Consider the following 22,906-nt stretch of genomic DNA (forward strand, 5'->3'; position numbering starts at 1 on the left):
TATCAGAAGACATTTCCCCTAATCCTGTGATGTGGATTGTTTTCAGATTAGTCGACTAACCAAGTATGAACTTCAGACGTCGAGTAAATTGGATGGAATATAAGATACAACATCAAAATAATTGTGAGAAAATATTGGTGTTGATTGTGAGAAGTGAAACATAAAGGGAGACAAATCACAATTTTCAAGAATGAATAGTAAGAAGGAGAGGGATGTGTCATGTTGGCTAAGTCTCTATAATTTGCTTCTTTTTCAAGTTGGAAGCTTTAACTTTTGTCTTTTAATTTATTTATTTATGTATATAAGTGAAGTTAGGACCATTACCTCACCTCAATCCACTTCCTTTTTTTGTGAAAAATCACCCATGTGGAGTTCTTTACTTTTGTCCATATGTTCACACCATTTTCTCCATTTCATCAATCATCCCTACAATACCCTCATTTTGCCCCATCTTTCTTTCTTGTCATAGACCACAAGTCATACAATTGTCAATTTCTTTTTTTTAAAAAAAATTAATTTTAGGATCAAATTATAAAATTGATTTTAACAGGATTAAATTCCACCATGTTCAAATTAAAATAAAACGATTCTTTTCTTGTTATGAACTTCCCAACGTGTTGATGTCGCATCGATCCTTTTGTTACCAAGTTTGGACTCTTAATTAACATCCAACAACGATGTGCAAAAGTGATAGAATATAACAGGACAAGATCAAGAAACTAATGTACCAACATTCTTGGCATGGATCAAAATCTATGTATGGACCTTATAATAGTTAATTGTAGTTGGCAGAAACTGATGATGAACATGGACAAGTGAGTATTTTAAGATAGAATTAATGTTGGTAGGATGAACAAACAATTGAACTTGAGATAAGTGGATTAGTGGTCCTCACAGTCACGTGTTGGAACTAAAATCAGGCCATGCTTAGCTATAACAGCAGCACCAATGGGCTGACAGTCCCTCAAGCACTTTGGTATTGAGATTGATGCTTCAAGACAACATCTGTTATGTAATCTAATGTTATATATGTCCTTAGATATATTACCATTGTTTGCACACCAAAATCTTTGCTCAACTGCAAAAGTTAAGTTACTTCACTCGTTGTTGTGGAAACTTGTGCACACTTTCTTTACAAAGATGAAGTATGTGTCGACACTTGTTGATTCGACTGTGTAGTTTGAACTGGTTACTTCCAATAACATGATTGTAAATTTGATTGTCTTGTGTCGATGTAAGAATTGTGTTGGTGGGCAATTCGTATAATTTAATTCTACTAATGCGACTACTAAACTTTTAAAAAAGAAACTCATTGTCTCCCTCGTTAAGGAGTTACTTTGCCCCTATTTAAAGAGTTCAAGGGGTCGTGTTGTCTTTTTTCTTATTCAGAGGGATTTCTTGCTTGTTAGTATACGTACGGGGTCTATTACGTTTAACCCGTAATTTGTACGAACTCCTGTAAGAGACTTATAATTCTAAAATATGTCCTGATTCGTGATAATGATTATAATTGAAATCACCCAAATTTTATTATACCGAAAGATAAAAAAAAAGAGAAGAAGTATGTACACTTTGTTTGGCAACGTTTTCAACCTTAATTTACACGAATTTGTTGGGGATGAATGTGAGAATGATGTAATTTGGAGGTTGGGCAAAAGTGGTTAGGAACGTTAAGTTTGAATGTTTGAGAGGGTGAAGGAAGAGAGAGATGAGTCTTGCCGGGTCTCAAGACTTATGAGCCCAATCACATCCAGACCTTTTTATCTCCAAAAACAACATAAAAATGGCCCAACTCGGTGGAGGGCGATTCGAGTAATTGAATGTGGCCCATAAAAGCATTTGAGGCCCAATCCAGTATTAACTTATACTCATAGTGTCAATATTATTATAATAATATGTGCGAATGTAAAAGTATCCATTTTCTATCTATTATTTTATTAATATTCAATATATATATATATATATAGTAATATCATTTAAAATTATCTTATTTTATATTCTTATCTCCATAGTCATGCTGGTGCAACATAGAGCAAAAGTAAAGTAGTATCTTCTTTCTTAATTTTAAAATAAAGTGAATCCACATTTTTTTTAAAATTTTTATAATTATAAATACCCATTAATCGGACTGATAGATAACAAATCATTCTTGAAATTTTTAAAATTTTACATACCTAAACTTTATGAACTCATTAATTACTCGAACCCAGACGAACTCAAGATAAGAAAAGATCATTGTTGGAAACTGCCGAATGATCCTACCATATGTATTCTTTTTTCAAGTACCCTGTTATATATTCGAGATCTTATACACCCAGAGGACCTCTAATCAAATCACCTTCATCAGTTACTAATAAGAACACCTAAGTATATTGATAGTAGACATAAACATTCCTCTTTTTTTCTCTTCATTTTTTGAAAAGCTAGGGGGAGAAACAAGGTGCAACTTTTTTCCCGCCAAAAGAGAAGAAAGAAAGATTGAAGATACAAACATCATTTGCTTTTTACCAAATGATCAACTGAGAAAGAATTTACAAGTTGATAAAACCCAATTAAATCAAACAGTTGTGAGAGAAAGTGTAGGGGTGAAATTCCAAGTTGATGGCTCCTCTTTTCCTGGGCAGCTTGGCGCCCTACTCAATCATATCACCCCTATTTCTGTGGATATGATGATTGTTTGTGTCGGTTTATTTTACTTTTGTGCATTCTGTAAAATTCATTCGTTTGGTTTAATTTCACTCCATATTTAATCAAAATGTAAATAAATCTGCTTGCGCGTCTATACAAGCAAACAAAAGTCCAATTTAACTTGAAGAGCCAATTATGCAATATTCAACTTTTATTACTTATTACCATTGTGCGTACAAATTTTTAATCCTTTTTCTTTTCTTTACTTTTTCTTTGCGCGTGTGTGTGGGGGGGGGGGGGGGGGGGGGGGGGGGGGGGGGGAAGGGGTAAAGGAGAGGAATTATAATTTTAAATTATTTAAGGACCCAAACCACATCAATGACTATATTTAAGAACAAAAAAATGAATGAAAAAGTTGAAAGGTGGGCTTAAGTTCACATGTTCTTTCTAGTATTTTGAAGTTTGAGTCACATGTCCGATATAAGCTCTTGATGTATTTAGACAAGAAGGCTCTTCCCCCTTGAGTTAAAGTAGGGTGTGAATGACTACATAAGAAACTGTAAGAAACTTCACTACCTTACATAATTATGTGAGGCCACATGATAGAAAATGGCCCTTCAAAGCCCCCAAACCAGTTGGTTAGACAGACAAGACCCCTCAAAAGGACATCTCATGCACTTGCTACTATCACAATTTCGAACATCAACGGACCCCACCTTCGGATCTATCAGAAAATCCATATTTCAAGATTCATGTCCATTATGTGTGTGTGTATTGTTTGCAACTTCTTTATACTAATATCCCACCTCTCTTAAATTTCTTATGTTTCTTATTTTTTAAGAAAAAACTTCAATTTCTTTCTGAATTTTAAAACTATCCTCTCATTTAAAGCAATAATCTGAAATCACTCACCCTCGATCATTGAATTTTAGAGGTAATAACATAATATACAACGAAACTTTTTCAACTATGGTGTAAAAGACTCAATGGGCAACCAAAATGAATACTGAGATGGAGAAAAGATAATAGTAGAGCACTCTTTTCCATGTACAAAAATAGAGGAGGAGGGACTCTCTTTTTCTTTGTTTTGGAGTGGAAGATCTAAAGCAAAGATCTGTCATCTCTGCTTTTACTTTTCAGCTCTCTCTTTAGGACTATCCCATCTTCTAATAAAGCTCAAATTGGTCCCATTCATGCAGGACAAAGACAGGGAGAAGGACTAAAGCACAAGGGGGGAGGGAGAGAGAGAGGGGGAAAAAAAGCTTCCTGGTGTTACTTTCTTGCAACCTATTCATACTACATAATTATAGATTTCATCAATCATCAAAATCATTGTAATCATATATTAATAATCCTCATCCTTCTACTTCTTTTACAGTCCAAGCTTGTGCAGGCACTGTGTCCCCAACTCTTCTTTTAGCAGTGTGGATTGCAGTGGGAAGCGGAAAATTGTTTACTCAAATGCTAAACTTTTCCTTTAATTTTCACAATTTTAGGAACTAATGCAAATTAACCAATGCAGCATGCTTGCCAAGATTAAAAACAGTTATGAGGACAAAATTCTTAACTGGTGGATAGAATACTGCTCCTAGTAAGGGCACAGTTAGGGGTATGTCAAGCAGCATATGCTAATATTTTTTGGCTTCATCAGAGGACTGGTCCTAGAGTTTTGATAGTCCACTAATATTAATTTTGTTTTCATATATTGCTAAAAAAATCACAAAATGCGTACTTTTGTTGAAAACTAGGATGCCACTGCCCAGCTCTTCTGTTGTCGTTATCATCCTTTCGGTTACTACATGAACATAGTTTGTAATAGTGGCATGAGGTTAGTAGAATACAGACTTTTTCCCTTTAATAGGGCATACATATCCAGGGAAAATCAGAATCCATGGTCATCATTTTTCAGAAATGTGAAAGCCAACTTGGCCGTTCTTGATTGCTGAAAGTGCAATTTCATCATCTCTCACTCAAAGAAAAAGCTATTCTTTTGATTAAAGATGCAGGGTGATTTGGTCATATGAATAAAGAAGGGGTAAGAAAGAAAGGGAGAGAACCAACTTTACCTTTTTTTTCCCCCTTCCTGTCTTTAAATTTCTGTTATCCAACGGCTGCTTCCTGACCACTAAAACCTTCTTTTCTTAGGCCCCATCCCTCCACCCCCTTGTCTGTCTTCCTTTGTTTTGCTAAAGCTAATGAAAAACCAGTACACAACAAATTTAACTCAAAAGTTGATCTTATTCATCTCTTCTTAGCTGAAAGAAAATGAGGAAAACAAGGAGGAGAAAAGGGGAGGCTTTAGCTTCTACCTTGAAGTTGAAAACTCAGATTCAAGATAATTGCTTTGAGCCTGTGCAAACTTGAAGTCCCTCCAATTCCATCTACATTATTTTCCTTTTCGGGAAAGTTCATCATCCGCCGCCCTCTTTAGACCCTTTATCTGATCTAGTCCTTCCACACTCACTTTCCATGAAATATTTCCAAGAAAATATGTTGTTACACATTGTCTTGACACTAGCATTCTTCTCACTTGTGGGAATTTCTGTTTCTTCCTCCATCATTTCTGATTTTCATGCATTAATCGCATTGAAACGAGGATTTGAGTACTCTAATTTGGCGATAAGCACTTGGAATGCTCCAAATCCCAACTTGGTTTGTTCATGGAGTGGAATCAAATGCTTCCGAGGCCGAGTAGCCTCTCTCAACATATCAAATACGGCTCTCAATGGCTTTGTTTCCCCTGATATTACAAGGCTCGACAAGTTGATGGAGCTGTCCATTGATGGAAACAATTTCACTGGAGAAATCAAGATAGAAAATATGACCCGTCTCCAGTTTCTCAACATATCGAATAACCAGTTTATTGGGAATTTGGAATGGAATTATTCCAGTCTTGCCAACTTACAAGTGCTCGATGCATATAATAACAACTTCTCTGGTTACCTTCCAATAGGGCTGTTGAGTTTGAAGAATCTCAAGTACTTGGAATTGGGAGGAAACTATTTTCATGGCAGAATCCCAGCAAGTTACGGGAATTTGGTTGAGCTGGAGTACTTGTCACTGGCAGGTAATGACCTTCGAGGGAAACTGCCCAGGGAATTGGGCAATCTCACAAACTTGAAGGAGATATACTTGGGCTATTATAATGTTTATGAGGGTGGAATTCCAGCGGAGTATGGGAAGTTAGTGAATTTAGTGCACATGGATCTTTCAATTTGTGAATTGAATGGTTCAATCCCTGCAGAGTTGGGGAACTTGAAGTCACTTGATACTCTTTATCTGCATATAAACCGGCTATCAGGGCCAATCCCGAAGGAATTAGGAAACTTGACGAATCTGGTATATCTTGATCTTTCTGTCAATGAATTAACAGGAGAAATCCCTTATGAACTCACCAACCTCAAGCAAATCAGGCTTCTCAAACTGTTCATGAATAGATTGCATGGTTCAATACCAGAGTTTGTTGCTGATTATCCCAAGTTGGAAACTCTTGCTCTTTGGATGAACAATTTCACAGGTTTTATCCCAAGGAATCTTGGCCAGAATCAGAGTCTGCAGGACCTCGATTTGTCATCAAACAAGCTCACTGGTACAATCCCTAAAAACCTGTGTGCCTCAAAGCAGCTTAGCATCCTTATTCTCAGAGTGAACTTTCTCTTTGGCTCCATACCAGAAGACATGGGTACATGTTCAAGTCTTGTCAGGGTGAGATTGGGGAAGAACTACTTGAATGGCAGCATTCCAAGTGGCTTGATATACCTGCCTGAGCTATATTTTCTTGAACTGGAGAACAATATGTTGTCTGGGCCTTTGTCTGAAAATAGTAATACTTCCTTGAACCAAACTAAACTAGGACAAATTAATCTATCCAACAATAAGCTTTCTGGACCCTTGCCATTCTCCCTTTCAAATTTTCCTTCCCTCCAAATCCTTCTACTTAGTGGAAACAGTTTTTCTGGTCCACTCCCTCCTTCCATAGGTGAACTCCACCAAGCAGTAAAGCTTGACCTAAGTGGAAATGCTCTTACAGGTGAAATCCCACATGAAATTGGGAACTGTGTGCATCTCGATTATCTTGATTTGAGTCAGAACAACCTTTCTGGTCCAATCCCGGAAGAGATATCTAGTATTCGGATCTTGAATTACTTAAACCTATCAAGGAATCACTTCAGCGAGACCATACCTGATTCAATAGGCTCAATGAAAAGCCTTACAAAAGCTGATTTTTCATTCAACAATCTCTCCGGAATGCTACCCGTATCAGGCCAGTTTTCAGTCTTCAATGCTTCTTCATTCATAGGAAATCCACAACTCTGTGGACCCTTATTGAAAAATCCCTGCAGAAGTATAACAATCACAAGGCCACCTGGGAAACCCCACAATGTATTCAAACTTATTTTTCCTATTGCCCTGTTAATGTGCTTGCTTGCTACTGCAGCTATCATCAAGGCCAAGTCATCCAAGGAAAATGGCTCAAAGTCTTGGAAAATGACTGCCTTCCAAAAGCTTGATTTTAAAGTTACCGATATCCTGGAATGCCTGAAAGATGGGAATGTGATTGGCAGGGGAGGAGCTGGGGTCGTCTATCATGGCAAAATGCCTAATGGGGTCGAAATTGCTATAAAAAAACTCCTAGGATTTGACGGCATCAACAGCCACGATCATGGCTTCAAAGCTGAGATTCGAACACTGGGTAACATCAGGCACAGAAACATAGTAAGACTCCTAGCATTTTGCTCAAATAAAGACACAAACCTTCTCATTTACGAGTACATGAGAAACGGCAGCTTGGGCGATGCACTGCACGGGAAAAAGGGTGGAACTTTGAGCTGGAACTTGAGATACAAAATTGCACTGGATGCTGCTAAAGGTTTGTGCTATCTGCATCATGATTGCTCGCCTCTAGTCGTGCATCGGGACGTGAAATCAAACAACATATTGTTGAATTCGAGCTTTGAAGCTCATATCGCAGATTTTGGGCTGGCCAAGTTCTTGGTAGATGGGGGCGCCTCACAATGCATGTCAGCCATTGCAGGTTCATATGGTTACATTGCTCCAGGTACATTTTGTTTCCTTGTTCACGTTCTCTTGATTTTCCCTATGAAATGTATTTAACTTGTGCACTAGTAACCAGCTAACTTTACACATGCATTCTACCAAAAGGCTATGATTATATTAAAATGAGCTAACGTCCATCCTACTGCAGAATACGCATATACCTTGAAGGTAGACGAGAAGAGCGACGTCTACAGCTTCGGGGTAGTCCTCCTCGAACTCGTCACCGGCCACCGCCCCGTCGGCGGCTTCGGAGAAGGCGTGGACATCGTGCAGTGGATTAGGTGTTCGACGAATTGCAACAGAGAAGAAGTCACTCGCATCATCGACCCCCGGCTCACCGTCGTGCCAAAGGATGAAGCCATGCACTTGTTCTTCGTCGCCATGCTCTGCGTCCAAGAAAACTGCGTCGAGCGGCCCACCATGAGGGAGGTGGTGCAGATGTTATCGGAATTCCCCCGCCGATCGCCGGAACACCAATCGTCGTCTTCCTCGATCAGCCACCAATTACAGCATCAGCACAAGAACAACAAATCAGATTTTTCTCAACCCTTTTCGTGATTTTTCCAATATGCCTTGATTTCTGTAACATTTTTCCTCTTGTTGCTGTCATTGGATCTTATAAGAACAGGAGATTTGGTGAGCAAATAGAAACAGGAGGAAAATTTGTTTGAAAATACGTAGAGGTAGCCGATCCTTGTACAATAATGTATAAATAGTACGTAATTTCAATCTGCATGCACAGCTTTTCTATCCTACTTTGATATTTTTCATGTCAACTACAAACCAACGTGCCTCAAACTCACTTCTTCCGACTCTTTTACAAGTTGTATAAATATTTATTGCTATTATATTTCATTACAGTCTCTCGTACTAAGACATGGGAGGAGACATCACCCTCCTATGAAACCTCCACATCTACCTCACTTAATTTTGATTTTGTATTTGTCCTTCCTAATTACAACTCCTATTGTCCAATCTTAATAAAAATTCAGATCTATGTGTCTGACCTACCAGATTGATTAATTTTTTTTCTTCAGTCAATTAATATTATTATTTTTAAAAAAATATTGTTTATAAATACCCAATAAACTATTTTTATACATACGGTATAAAATTTTTACATATTAAATAATACTTTTTTTTAATAATTTAATAATTATTTAGGGTGGATCCATTGTAGCCTTTGAACAAATTTGAGTCCACCCCAAGTCCAAATTTTTTTTAAAAATTTAAACTCATTACCAAACCCAAATCTAATCTGCATTCTCACCCCATTTGGGTTGGATCTGTCTAATTGTCATCTCTAATTTTAAATAGATTTTTTAGATATGTGAATTTACCTTAATGTTATTTAATATTTTTTAATAAATTATAAACATAATTTATCAAATTCATATAATTCTTTTTTGATGTAGTGATCATATAACAAAATATTAGTTTTTGTGAGCTTGTAAACTTGCACATTAAAGATTTGAGTCAATTAAGAAGTTATCCAGTCATGAAATTTCAAATATTGAAAAAGTTATTTTTGAATAATATAATAACAATAATAATAAGGGATAATTTTACTCCCCTCCTAGTTTCATATAATTAGACGAAAAATTCATGTGATTAGAAAAATTACATATAATAATAATAATAATATATATATTCATTTAATTTAGTGAAAATACAAAGAAACAGGAGTCTTTGGGCCTTGGGATGCAACGTCGACTCCAACACTATAAAGCTTCTTCAATATAACAGGGTTCTTAAACCCTTTCCCTGACCAGTCCTCAGCAGCTGATCCAACGGGCAGCTGCGCTTTTCTCCTAATCAAGAAAACAACAGCAGCCGTCCGATCTGAACAAGGGTTTAGTCACAGTCCTCTCACTACACACGCCCCCCCTTGTTTCTTCTCTTCTATTCTATTGCCAACGTTCTCTGCAGGTCAAGAAACAGAGTGATATTGTCTCAAGAGGTGGGTTTTTGCGTGTTTCTTTTGTGGACATGCTGAGCGTTTGTAGTCTAGCAGTAATACGATGTTTTCTTTACTGTTTGCTGTCAAGTTTGAAATGGGTCGGGTTCAGATCTCCGTACTCTGTTCTTTTGTATAGTTCTTGGGGGTTGGGGGTGGCTGTCGTGGATGTGTTGACTGTTCCTCTGCTTATTGAACTAGCACGTAGCACATCTGGATTTGTGGGTAGTATGGCGTTTGTCTTTTCCTTATTTTGTGCGTGGCGTGCGATATTCCACATATGGAAGTATATTAATTTCATTTTGTCTTTTTAAGTGGTTCAGATTTTTGTGGGAGGATGAAAATACAGATATATCTAGTTGAAAAATATCCATTTTTCATGGAGTTTATTTGATTCCAAGTGTTAAAATATCCCTTTTGTTTATATCTTAAGCCAACTAAAATTCCTTACTGTTTTATGGCCTTTTGTTCCATGATGTGCAAAAGCTAAGTAGTCTTTTTATGCGTATATATATTTAGAAATTTATAAAGGACACGAATCTTGATCTTCTTTTTTATGTGGGAAGAATAGAATCCTCTTTTGCAAGGGGCATGGGCTTTTCTCTGTAACATTTTACTTTTGCATACTTGATTTTGTGGCCATGGAAAGGTTGTTTGTGTTAATAGAGTGAATAGTGATTCTTGTGCGTGTAAAAGTGTTTCTGCTGTGTTGTTACTAGAGTAAATGCCTGATTCCTGTTTGTGTAAATGTGTCTTTGCTCTGTTCTTACTTTTCTTTTGCTTGGTTTTGGTTCTGTGTAGGTTGGAAGGTTATACTGAATTGAAAATGTCTGGGGAGAAGAATATCGAAGCAAGTATGATCTTTGGTTCTCTAACTGATGGTCTTGTGATTATGATGCGTGTAGCTGTTAGCATATCAAGAGTTCATCAATTGTTTATTTTTGAACTTTGTTTCCTTCTGTTTTTCGTGAGTGTTTAGTTGAACGGTTGTCATGTCATGGTTGAAATGTTCTTAACGATTTATTTGTCTTTATATGGTTACTTGTGTGGCTGTGTTAGGAATACCCACCTCCCATCCCCTAAATTGTGTGAACTGTGTGCTAACGTTCTTATGTTGTTTTGTTGTGGTTATCCCATGCCAATATCAATTTTTCAATTCTGTAATTTTTTATGGGTGTGTTGGTATTCTAATCCTAAGATTTTGCATTCTTGGGATGATGTTTACTTCTTGAATGTGATAGAGTTAATACGAGGGCTTTAAATTCACTTCTAAGTGGGCAATGGGGTTTGTTATACATGTAAACTTTTGAATTAATATGCATAATATCTTAAATTTAGACTTACAGTTTTATATTGGAATGCGTACTTTGTATATGATTTAACGGAAGCCCGTGTTTGATGTCATTGGATATCCCCATTTTGCAGCTGAGCTGATAGCGCCTGGTCCCATATCCGATTCCACAGTGAAACTTTCTGAAAAAGATATGGTATGCTTGTTAACAATGATTGGCTCTAGCGTTATAAGTTTTATCTTTTCTAATTTCTCATTTCTTATGGAGTTGGATTCTCTCACGATTGGATTTCCTGATTTGTTTGTATTGCATGCCTTCCATGTTCGTATTTACATTTTTCTGCTCCCTTTTATTTGACTTGGTTGGTTAGCACTTCTGCATTCCCTTGGTGATAAATAAATAATAATCAAGAATAAATAACACCTTTTTTGCTTAGATTCCTTTGGTAATAGTTGTATTTCTTTCATGAGTTGTTGTGGTTTCATATTATGGTGACACAATGTCTAACCCTTTTCTTTTAGCAACATATGCATCAAATAATTGATAAAGCTATTTGCAAGTATACTATATGACTTCCTAACTGAGGCCTGCTCAGCCCATAAGTGTTCTTAGCATGCAGTACATGTTCTCTGTTTGTCCTTCAAAAAATTGTTTGCATCTCTGCATGTTAGTAGTACATTCAGGAATTTCATTGCGGAAGAGACAATACCATGAGTTGTTTATGCTTCCTCACACATACTTTTGAATGGGCCTTGAAGTATTCTCCTCTCCATAATTACGCTGGCAACTAGAGACATTGTATCATGTGATATAAATAACTTTGACATTTGAAATTTAGTCAATCTCCAGTGTACATGTCATTATGTAGCTGTAAAACTTGTGCCTAGGCCTGCACCTTTGATTTTATTTGAGAATATGTACAATAAGCTCTGATTTTTTCAGGGGAAAGATGGAATTCCTTCCAATTCAATTTCTTCTGTTTCTGCTGCTAGCGATACTGTGTCAGGAAGCAAAGTGGTTGATCAGGCGTCGGCTTTAGAGCATGGGGTTTATTACCCAGCTACGAGCTGTTATGATTACTACTATCCAGGTGAATATTGAATCTTTCTATCTCTGAGGTGGTCTCTATTCATCTTATTCCATATGAACAATTAGTAATTTATTTTTTGGCTTACAGTTACTATAATTAAAATGTTCTCAGAGTATTAGAGCATAATTTAAGACTAGATACTATTGGTATTTTCCCCTGCAATTCATTTGCACCCAAGGCCAGTTTGACCAACTTCTGACAACTCTGTTGTTACTTGGGATCACGAGATTTCATCATATCGCAGCTTCTTTAAAGTCCTTATGAATTTTGCTTTTGATTTGTTAACTTGTGACTCATGAGTAGCATGCCATATACATTAATGGGTCATGTGCTATTTGAATGCATTTTGACTCCTCAATTACTGAGTAATGACTGTGTCTTTTTGCATTCCTTTTGTTTCTCTTTGTTTCTTGCATTTCCCTATTTCGCTCGGGAGATAAATTTACACTTTGGTGTACGGATATTATTACTATAACTAGGAAACACGTGGGCAATGAGGGGGGGATAGGTCCATAGATGGCAGTTTGGTGTTAGGGTCGAAATGATGGTCCTGGGTTCACTATGTTTTTTCATTGAACGATCTGATATGGAGAGGTCGAGGAGTTCTGTAGATCAACCAAATATTTCTTCCCATGTTTGTAATTTAATTATTTTTTCTGTTTCTGCAGGATACAATTGTACCTTTGCACAGTCAGATGACAAAGGCTATTTTAATGCGGCTGGTGGTTCTTACAGAGTATGTTCTTTTCCAACAAACTTGCTGCGTGTTGGCTGATTTATGTTTCATCTTTGAATCTGGCATTTCTATATACCAAATATGGAAATTTATGAGGCACTCATTCATTTGATCTTCTGGATCGTTACCCATCAAATGATGATTTTATGATTTCTTTTCAGGGCATTCAGTCAGATAATACTTCCCTCCTTTATTACCTTCCTGGCTATTCTTATGCAACTGGATATATGGGGGTTGATGGAAAGCCTACTTACGCATCATCCGAGTATCTTCAGCAGCCCTGCTCATATGGATCAGAAGCCTTTCCGTGCTACTCATATGATTCAACTTATTCTGGAAGTGGTTCAACTGGCAAAGCTGCTGGATCCGACTCTGTGAAGTCAAGTGGACATAACATTGCTAAAACAAATACCAATCTCTCAAGCAAGACTTCAGCATTGCCATATAATTCAAAAGTTCAACAGCCGGCTAATGTTTCAAAGTCTGTTTATCAAAATCAGCCTCTAAAGTCACTGAATAAGGTATCTTATCATCAGATCAATGTTCATTCACTTTCATGTTGGTGCAAATTATGAATTTATGCAATCATTTGTTATTGTTGAAATGAGGTGCTGCCTTTTTAACATGTCTCTTGATGCTCCTTTTTTCCTCCGGAGGTTGGGGGGGGTGAGTATGTCCCTTTTTTCTTTTTTTTGGCAATCAACGGCACAACTGGAGCACAGAATTTGGAAATACTTTTGATCTTTGCTTGCCTTAGGTTCATTTTCCAGACTGATGTTGGGTGTCATGCGGATGTCTTACCTTGTTCTTTACTTGCCATATCCTGCAGTTAGGAGGTGGTTTCCAGTCCACTGGCCTCATGAAGGGATTTCACCCTGCTACTAAGTTCTCATCATTTGCAAACCGAAACTCTGGTGTTTTTATGCAATATGGTCCAGTGCATTACCAATCAAATGGTAGAGTATGGAACAACAATTACAGGTACAGGTCACGAGAAAGTTTTGGGAGAAATGCAGAATTCGAAGCGTTAACAGAGTTAACTCGTGGCCCCAGGTCTGACAGTAGGAACAATACCCCAAAGGTGTCCGCTGAGGGACGGACCGGGCTGCCTATTGATACAGATAAATATAACTTAAATGAATTTCAGATAGAATATGATGATGCAAAGTTCTATATTATAAAGTCGTACAGTGAGGATGATGTTCACAAATGCATCAAATATGATGTTTGGTCAAGCACTCCAAACGGAAACAGGAAATTAGATGCTGCTTTCCGCGAGGCAGATGCTAAAACAAGTGAAACAGGCACAAAGTGTCCCGTATTTCTATTTTTTTCAGTAAGCTCCTCCTTTTTCTTTTCTTTTCCTTTCTTTCTTTCTTATTTTCATCTTTGCAAACATAGTCATTCAATAGTATTTATTGCTGGTTTTGTCACATGAAATGAAGTTGATCTTGTCTATCTGCTATTGGCCTATTGTTTTTCTTTTCCGTCTTAGTTAATTGACTTTATGGTTTTGATGGTTGCTCTACCTTCAGGTGAACGGTAGTGGACAGTTTGTGGGAGTTGCCGAGATGGTCGGACAGGTTGATTTCAGCAAAAATATGGACTTTTGGCAGCTTGATAAGTGGAATGGTTTCTTTCCTATTAAGTGGCACATAATTAAAGATGTCCCCAATGCACTATTGAAACACATCATCCTTGAGAACAATGAAAATAGGCCTGTAACTTACAGCAGGGATACCCAGGAGGTATTTTCCTTTTTAACTCAAATCCTAATATTTGACATAGGGACACCATTTAAAAAATCTGCCAGCTAAATTTGACAATAAACTGGAAATTCATGACTTGGATTTTTCATTGTAAATTCCCTAATATCATATTTGTTCTTTGACAGATTGGATTGAAACAAGGGTTAGAAATGCTGAGCATTTTCAAGACTCACTCTGGAAAGACATCTGTACTAGACGACTTCAATTTTTATGAAGACCGTGAAAAGTCACTCAAAGCAAAGAGGAACTCCAGAACAGCTTCTCAGACCAATGGTTTTCAATATGGTGACCGTAAGGTGAGTTTTTCTTCCCCTCCATCAGCTGGCATTCTTATTTATATACGCGTGGTGTAGAAGATGACATAGTTGTCGTGCTTTGCCTTTAAACTTTACTGGTCGAACAAGATTTGTAACCTAAACACAAGCACATGTTGAGTCAAGAAACATTAAACTGCACCCATCTTATGCTTCGACTGCATAGTTATGTCTTTTCATGATTGAGATGTTTTCCCCGTGTTATAATGGTGCAGAAGCATTCGGAGGGAGGAAAAGGGATAATCCGAGAACAACCCACAAAGACGAATGAGCCAGATCCATCATCTCTCATCTCTCTTACCAAGAACCTCTCACTCAATTCTCAGCCACTGAAGAGCAGTATATAGTTAGACGTGCCGTGCCTCCAAGATGCACATAGGTTGATGCTGCCGGAGAATTCCACAGTTCCATGAATTTTTCTTCCCTGATCTCTCATTGAGGCTTCTTTTGTCTTGGGTTGTTAGATTTTGCTGGTATCGATTTAGTTGCTAGTCATCATCAGTTCACCTTTTCATTTTTGATGATTCATCAGTTCCCTCATGATGAGAGAAAAAGTGTTCTTTTTTGGGTTAATGTAGTAGTATCACAAGTATCTTAGTAGCTGTTTTGCATTCATCGGCTTTTTCCTTCTTGAATTCACCTTTCTCATGCTCTAAAAGCTTCTTCCACGAGTATTCTGGTGTCGATAGGTTTTTTGTGAATTTACCTTTTGAATTCCTCTCTCCAAACAAGTCGGAAAAGATTTAAGTTTCATTAAAATTTCGGAAACATGTTCAGTTGAAAGATTTGAAATTCTCTGTATTAATATTCCTAATTTCAAATTAATAATAACGTAATTGAATTGTTATTGTTCCAGACAATGTCTTAAGTGCGAACCATGTATATGATGTAATGATTACAATAAAGTGGCAAGAACTTCTGGAAACTAATTCAGGCTAAGAATTGAATTTGAGGCTAACACAGTTATCAACAAACTTAGATATTGACCGAAAGAAAACACTGATTACATTTGTTGTACATACACTATGATTTAAAGCAATATGATTAATGATTTATCCAACTTTGAGCAAATATTTCCAAAGGGTTTAAGTGTTTATTACTCTCGTCAATTGAATGAACAATGAAAACGACTGGAGTCAGGAGATGTCATAATGAGATTATCCTACTGATCAAAATGACACCATTGTGAACAAACTGTCCTAGCCAAGAATTTTAATTCAGATCAAGATTGATTGATCGCACTTGATATGGATAAAGGTTATCCTCATTCTGACTTGACCTTTCATCGTTTACAATAAAACAAATTTCTGCAGTGTCCTAAAATCAACATTCAAGACAGAGATAACTTCCAAATTCACTAACCTACACATCTCCCAATTCTAACATCATAGCTCTGTCCTTCCTAGTCATAGTACCTTGTCCAATTGTTCTTCATCTGATACTGCACAAACTCCTCTTGTCCACCACCATCATTGTTCTCCCTTGCCGACAACTCCAGCTGCGGCAGTGCCACCCCCGGCACTGCTGGACACTGCATGTACGTCGTGGGCGGAACCTGAACCGCGGGCAGAACAGGCGGTAGTATTGTTGGGGCGTAGTACCTTGCCAGCGGCCTCGGGCTGTGGCAAATCATGGGGTCAACCACGCCCCGTCCGGCCGTGGACTCATAGAAAACGGCCTGGCGCTTAAACGAGGTGGCGCACTGGATGTTCCCGGTGGTGGATGCGCCACCCAACTGCACGCAGTGATCATTGTCGTTCATCAGAAGCATCATCATGGAGTTCTGGTTGAGGGAATGCAATTCTTGGAGGTGATCGATCGTGGGGTAGTGAATGGCCTGCTGATTTATCACTTCCAATTCTATCCCTCGCACACCCGGAGTGTAAAAGCTGTGTGATTGGCTCAACCTCGAATGAGCAAAATCCAACATGTTGCCGTTATTCATGTTGTTCATATTCATATTCATGTCTGAAAACCCTTCCTTGCTCGATCTCTTCAAGAATTCAATCCTAGATTTCAAGTACTCCGCTTTATTCCTCAATGCGGCAGCAAACTGGCGCAAGTGGGGTTCTGTCCTGGAGTTCATGAACTCGAGCCAAGTCGGGTACTTGGCCTCCATGTTTTTCTTGCGTAGTTTCGCAAGCTCGTCCTCGATCTTCCTCTTACGATCATGGAAGAAGTCCGACAGGCCGAATGTCTTGTTGCCGGAATCCCTGTTCTTGGACTTGTAAATGTCGATGATCCGACGTACCTCGTCGAGGTCTTGAGGCCAGATTTCCGGGTCGTTTGATCCACCCTTGTCTTGCTTGGGACCATAGATGATCATGCATGCACTCACATCGCACAATGTAGTGAACTCATGCATTTTCCTGATCAATCCCTCTTTCCTTTTCTTGAATGTTATGTTTCTCGACTTCTCTTTGCTTATCAGTTCCATGTTCAGTTTCGCTCGTCCCATCTCTGACAAATCAAGAAACACACAGTAAGAAGTACAAATTAATGCTATACTGTAGTAATAAAACAAGCAATTTGATCAAAGTTAACATAGAGTATACTAGGAAACTCATCATTAAGACAAGAAAGTACCTTTTCGGAGTTCTTGAGAGAGAAAACAAAAAAGGGGTTTCTGTAATAATCTCTTAGGGTTTTTAGCCAAATTAATTACCCTATGATTGTTATATATAGTAAAACAAAAAAGAAAAAAGAAAAGAGATAGAGAAGGGGGTTTTCTTCAATGCCAAGATGTATGCGCAATCAATAATGTGACACCAAGATTCTTTAGATTTTTGCCATAATTAACAGCTGTTGTTTGGGAATTTTCCATTTTCCCAAATGTATTTTATGGTAAAAGAATTTTCCATGATTATTTTCTCCATATATATATATATATAAAGTCTTTTCCCAAGAAAAGGGGAATCATTAAAAACCCTTAATTTTGAGGATCCAATGTAATTATAAAACCCCTCATTTCAAAAAAAAAATATTTTTCATCCTATAATTTAAGTACCGTATACTTTGATTTCTATTAATTATGAAATCTTTTCTTTTGGTTTAAATAAATTTTAAAAAGTACTCAGTTTCTGTATTTTGGCAGCTCTCTCAATTAGCTATTTTACGGAAAATAACACGTTCCATGCATCGTGCGGGCGGATAACGATCATGTGGCTATGTTAACTTAGTAATTAGCACGTACTCTTTTCCGTTAAATGACAACAAAAGGTTGTCACATGATTAAAAGTGAAAATTTTCAAATTTATCATATAAAAACTAAATATTTATAGTTAATGGGATCAAAAGTGTACGATCCCTTAATTACACGATAAAAAAATACATATATTTCAATAAATTACTTTATTATTATCTTTTGTGATTTTTTTTCTAGCTTAATTGGATATAATACGATTTTCTTTCTATTAATGAAGAAAGTAGCTGCTGAATTTTGTCAAACTTAACTGATTAATATACACACGTGTGACTAATTAATTATTGAATAGATCATTAATTAATTATTATTGAGATTTTCAAGATTCATCAACTTCTGTTAATGGGAAACTAATCCATTCAACTGTAATTAATTAACAAAGTAATTATTACATGTAGTTGGTAGCTAACTATATACATATATATATATATAATACATTTTTCCTAAATATACATTTTATACATTTGTTGTCAGTAATTTGTCAAAGTGGAATTATTTACAATTGAAATAAAATTGATTTTTAATTATATCGCAATTTTATAATTAAGTTATAATTATATATATTTTTAATATAATTATAAATTTTAATATATAGAAAGTATCATAGTTGTTAATAATTAACATGAATTGACTTTTTTTTATAAAGAAAAATGCATCGAATTATTTCAAGCATTAACTAATATAAAAATTAATTTTAAATAAAAAATGTGTATAGTGTATATTACTTGTGTTATTATTCAAAGCTCAGAACAAAACCCTAAAAATCCCGCCTTTGCTGTGTGGGAAAACCAGATGACAGACGAGCAATCATCTCCGTCTCTTCCGCAGACTTCCCAGTTATCGCAAAATCAATGTCCTGATTTCCTCGAGCGTCCCTCGAAACTGCCCAGAATCGACGGCCGAGATTTCCCCGACGGCGGGGAAGAAGAGGAAGAAGAGAGAGAATTCGTTGAGAGGAATATGCAGAGCACGAATCCCGGGATTCAGAGATATTTAGTCGCGATTGAGTATATTGGTTCTAGATTTTCTGGTGCGCAAAAGCAGTCCACTTGCAGAACCGTTGTTGGTGTGCTCGAGGTGACTTTGTTATATTTTTTTTTGCCTCAGAATTAGTTTCTAGTTTGTTTGATTGAGAGATTTAATTGAAATTAAGTTTGTTTCTAGTTTGTTTGATTGAGAGATTTAATTGAAATTAAGTTTAAGGTTTATTCTGTTTGTCTTTTTTATTGATTAGGATGCGTTTGAAAAATTTATTGGACAGCCAGTTTCCATTTTTTGCTCGAGTCGGACTGTGAGTTTTTTGATTAATTATGTTGTACTTGCGATCTTTTCCTTTTTATTTCTTTCTATAGTTTCCTACTGAAAATGGTTGTTGTAGCTTTTTAATTGTTGAGACAATCTTTTAGGATGCCGGGGTTCATGCACTATCAAATGTATGTCATGTAGATGTTGAGAGGATAAGCAAAAGAAAACCTGGTGAAGTGGTGAGTTACTTTTTGATATGAGTTCTTGCTTTATTATTTATTATTTTAATTAGTCCACTGCTTTAAAAACCGCCTCTAGTTTGTATCCTCTACTAAATAATAATTGGCGTTGATGCTCGTTTTCCCCCTCATTTTGTGATGAAGTTGGATGAGAATTACTTCTGTTTTTTACCCTTTACCTTCATTAGTCCGACCAGCTTCAGAAAATAAAGGGCTAAACAGCTAGAGGTGTTGAGATACTTTGCATTTCTATAGCCTTCCTTTCTCTCCTGATCAAGCTGGGGATGTGGCTGCCTTCTTTCATTACCTACAATACTCTCCACATAACCTGAGCTAACCCGTTACATTCTGTGCTGTCAAGCTAATATGCTCTTTTCTTTTTTTTTAAAGTTTATTAGATAAAGTTTCCCTCTTCTGCTTTGAGACTGATGGACGTCATCAGAAATTCTTCATAATGTGTATAAATCAAATTTAAAGTTATATTAAGTTCCTTTTTACTGTTTTGATTTTCAGTTACCACCTCATGACCCTTCTGTGGTGAAAAGAGCTGTTAATCATTTTTTACAGGTATGCTTTGCCATTCTAATAAAACTGGATTTACACTAGATTCGTAATTTGGTTCTTGCATGCAAGGTTGATTAATCTGTAGGACAACACTGTTTTCCATTTCTCTTTTCCCTACGAAAATCTCTCTTATGTATTTCTGTGCTGAATCCTGGTGTAATGAGCTTTTGATACTTATCCTGCATGCATAATTGTGCCAAAATTTCACATAGTAATATACTAATATCTAATTGATTTATGGTGGTTAGCTTCTTTAATAGCTCGGCGCCATTCTTATGGGCTAAGTTTGTCTTAAATTTTGAGTTGAGTTGCAATTTGTAATTTTAACTTAATCTTTGAGAAATTGATATATATATTTAGTATGGTTTTACTGCAGAAGAACGAAGGTGATATTATGGTGATTGATGTGCGATGTGTTCCATCTGATTTTCATTCTCGATATAAAGCTCAGGAACGCACGTATGTATCAACAAGAAACATGACTTTGGCAAATTGTTACTTGTCCATGAGAATTGACTTGTTCATGTGCACTTATGCAATTTCACCATTTACAAGTCATAAAGTTTCTGATTAGTTTTACTTGTGTCTATGATTTAACAATTATGATCCAAGTACTGGATCATAACGACTTTGGAAGGATTTTGATGGATGTCAAGCTGGTAATCTTAATTGACTTTTTTGGCATTGTAAACATAGTATTTCAAAAGGATTCCAATTTCGATTGTCATATGCAACGGGAAAGAATCTTATGACATCAAATCAAAAAGTTAAGCTAGTTAAGATGAAGTTCAGTACTATCAGTTTATTTGTCACCTGGATGCTCTGTTTGACTGCTCACTTTGCCTATTTCCTTCTGATGATTGATTTGCATGGTACTTTGTTGTTAACTATGTTCCGTGAAGCCTAAAAAGTAAGAACTGTTGTTTTTGTTTTGCTTTAGGTACTTCTACAGATTGTTGTCTGGGAAGGAGCCTTTGTCTACCTTTGAGAAAGACCGGGCTTGGCATGTACCTGAAGATCTTGATCTTTTAGCTATGCAGGTTAACTGGCAAATTTACAGGATTTTTTTCCAATTATTATTTATTCACATTTTAAATTACTGAAGTGTTTTAGTTCTTGTCATTATCCAGAAGGCATGCCAAGTACTTGTTGGACGCCATGATTTTAGTTCTTTTAGGGCTGCTGGCTGCCAGGTTTGTTATGTCTTCAGTTTTACCTAAATTGATATGCTCTTATATCAGATTTTTGTTTCTGAACTTACATCTCTACCTGTTGAAAATTTGAATTTGCACATTCTTTTAACATTGTGTACTTTCTGCTTATATTGTGTAGTATATAAAGTTACCTCTACCTTTTCTTACTTGTTGACAGGCTAAGTCACCCATTAGAACTCTAGAGGAATTAACTATTACTGAGGTTGCATCAAGCCCATATTTTCCTTCAATCTTGGAGAGAGAACAAAGCAATTATGCCAAAACAGAAACTGATTCTCCTTGTGTTCCTGGCATGCATAATCAACATAAGATAGAAAATCCTGGTGACCTGACTATTCATGGATTCGGTGTACGGCAACGGCATCGTTGCTTTGTGGTTACTGCACGAGCATGCTCCTTCCTTTACCATCAGGTAGCTTTTATTTTTCTTAACTAATCGTCTGATGTGTTTTCATCTATTTGCTTCATCCATCCTTTTTTAAATATCTGGAAAACCAGCATGCCACTGTTTTTAGTCATAGGAAAAATAGGCATCAAAGAAAACTTTGTACATATCTTGTCTTGCTTCAAAGAGATTATTCAATTGAACAAGGTTCATGATATTGTTTGGCCGTATGCAGTCTCATCTTTTACATGCAAATGAACACCATCTCACTGCTATTCAGTAAATCTTATATTGTTTCTATGATTGTCAGTTGATTTTTTATGCATTTCACATCTCTTACCAAGCAAAAAATTATGAGCACAGGTTAGATTGCTTGTTGGGGTTCTGAAATCAGTGGGCACTGGTGATCTCACAGTTTCTGATGGTAAGACCGTGTAAAACACCTTCCAGTGGATGTATAAATTCTTCGTGAACTAAATCTTACTACCTGAGCCCAATGCTTCTTTTCAGTTAAACGAATCCTGGAAGCAAAGACTATAAGTGCTGCAAGTCCTATGGCCCCTGCATGTGGACTCTACCTTGGACATGTGAAGTATGACCTCCCTTCAGATGTATGACTTGCAGATGAACCTGTATTCAATGTCGAATCCTTGCATCTTGATGTTTTGTAGGCGGGAGATTGTTCCAATTTCTTGGTTTTAGCCTAATAATTTTTGCACTAGGTTTTGTAGCAGGTAAATGACCTAAAATTTTGTTGGGCGAACCGTCGAAGAAATGACGAGGCACGACTGAGTTTAGGCCCTAAATTAGGAGAACATTTTCATTTTCTTCTGGTCTTCAACGCATGACCTGGGGTTTCTTGTTTGTGCTTGGAACATAAAATGTTGATATTTGTAATGGGTAATTATATTTATACCCCTATTTGTGGTCTCTTTATATAAATTATTCCCCCCCCCCCCCCCTCTTTTTTTTTATGCAACTATCTTTGCCTTTTGGCTAACTACTTATATACCCACTATATCAACATTAATAACAAAAACTACCTTTATTTTTTGAAAATTATACATGCATTGTCAAAATATCTACATTATTACACACATTTCTTTATTTTTGGTGGCTAGGAATTTTTTACAATTTTGCAAGAGTGATAATTTGTGTAAGTAAACCTAGATGAAGAAATGCAAATATAATTATTCCTATTTATAATCGTGTT

The 22,906-nt window shown here is 36.6% G+C and overlaps 4 protein-coding genes across 7 annotated transcripts; 3 read left to right on the top strand and 1 right to left on the bottom strand.

The window, feature by feature from the left end:
* On the top strand, positions 4,790 to 8,441 carry LOC105169090 (leucine-rich repeat receptor-like serine/threonine-protein kinase BAM3). The gene is made up of 2 exons (XM_011089376.2): positions 4,790 to 7,687; positions 7,835 to 8,441. The coding sequence occupies exons 1-2, from the start codon at positions 5,098 to 5,100 to the stop codon at positions 8,242 to 8,244; spliced, it is 3,000 nt and encodes a 999-aa protein (XP_011087678.2). The 5' UTR covers positions 4,790 to 5,097; the 3' UTR covers positions 8,245 to 8,441.
* Positions 9,435 to 15,479, top strand: LOC105169091. 3 transcript variants are annotated; one of them, XM_011089378.2, is made up of 10 exons: positions 9,435 to 9,646; positions 10,445 to 10,497; positions 11,069 to 11,130; positions 11,878 to 12,025; positions 12,694 to 12,761; positions 12,923 to 13,282; positions 13,591 to 14,097; positions 14,297 to 14,509; positions 14,656 to 14,826; positions 15,060 to 15,479. In XM_011089378.2, the coding sequence occupies exons 2-10, from the start codon at positions 10,470 to 10,472 to the stop codon at positions 15,189 to 15,191; spliced, it is 1,689 nt and encodes a 562-aa protein (XP_011087680.1). In that variant the 5' UTR covers positions 9,435 to 9,646; positions 10,445 to 10,469; the 3' UTR covers positions 15,192 to 15,479. The 3 variants fall into 3 exon arrangements, with proteins under 3 accessions (XP_011087680.1, XP_011087681.1, XP_020551930.1); XM_020696271.1 differs by lacking the exon at positions 9,435 to 9,646 and adding an exon at positions 10,143 to 10,292; XM_011089379.2 differs by lacking the exon at positions 10,445 to 10,497 and having other exon boundaries at positions 9,436 to 9,646.
* Positions 16,198 to 17,302, bottom strand: LOC110012474 (agamous-like MADS-box protein AGL14). The gene has a single exon (XM_020696342.1). The coding sequence runs from the start codon at positions 17,300 to 17,302 to the stop codon at positions 16,247 to 16,249; it is 1,056 nt and encodes a 351-aa protein (XP_020552001.1). The 3' UTR covers positions 16,198 to 16,246.
* LOC105169092 (tRNA pseudouridine synthase A) lies at positions 18,796 to 22,610 on the top strand. 2 transcript variants are annotated; one of them, XM_011089380.2, is made up of 10 exons: positions 18,796 to 19,123; positions 19,281 to 19,337; positions 19,453 to 19,530; positions 20,044 to 20,097; positions 20,471 to 20,553; positions 21,035 to 21,134; positions 21,225 to 21,287; positions 21,466 to 21,720; positions 22,057 to 22,117; positions 22,204 to 22,610. In XM_011089380.2, the coding sequence occupies exons 1-10, from the start codon at positions 18,839 to 18,841 to the stop codon at positions 22,308 to 22,310; spliced, it is 1,143 nt and encodes a 380-aa protein (XP_011087682.1). In that variant the 5' UTR covers positions 18,796 to 18,838; the 3' UTR covers positions 22,311 to 22,610. The 2 variants fall into 2 exon arrangements, with proteins under 2 accessions (XP_011087682.1, XP_011087683.1); XM_011089381.2 differs by lacking the exon at positions 19,281 to 19,337.

This window comes from Sesamum indicum, linkage group LG8, assembly GCF_000512975.1.
Source record: "Sesamum indicum cultivar Zhongzhi No. 13 linkage group LG8, S_indicum_v1.0, whole genome shotgun sequence".
Classification (NCBI taxonomy): Eukaryota; Viridiplantae; Streptophyta; class Magnoliopsida; order Lamiales; family Pedaliaceae; genus Sesamum; species Sesamum indicum.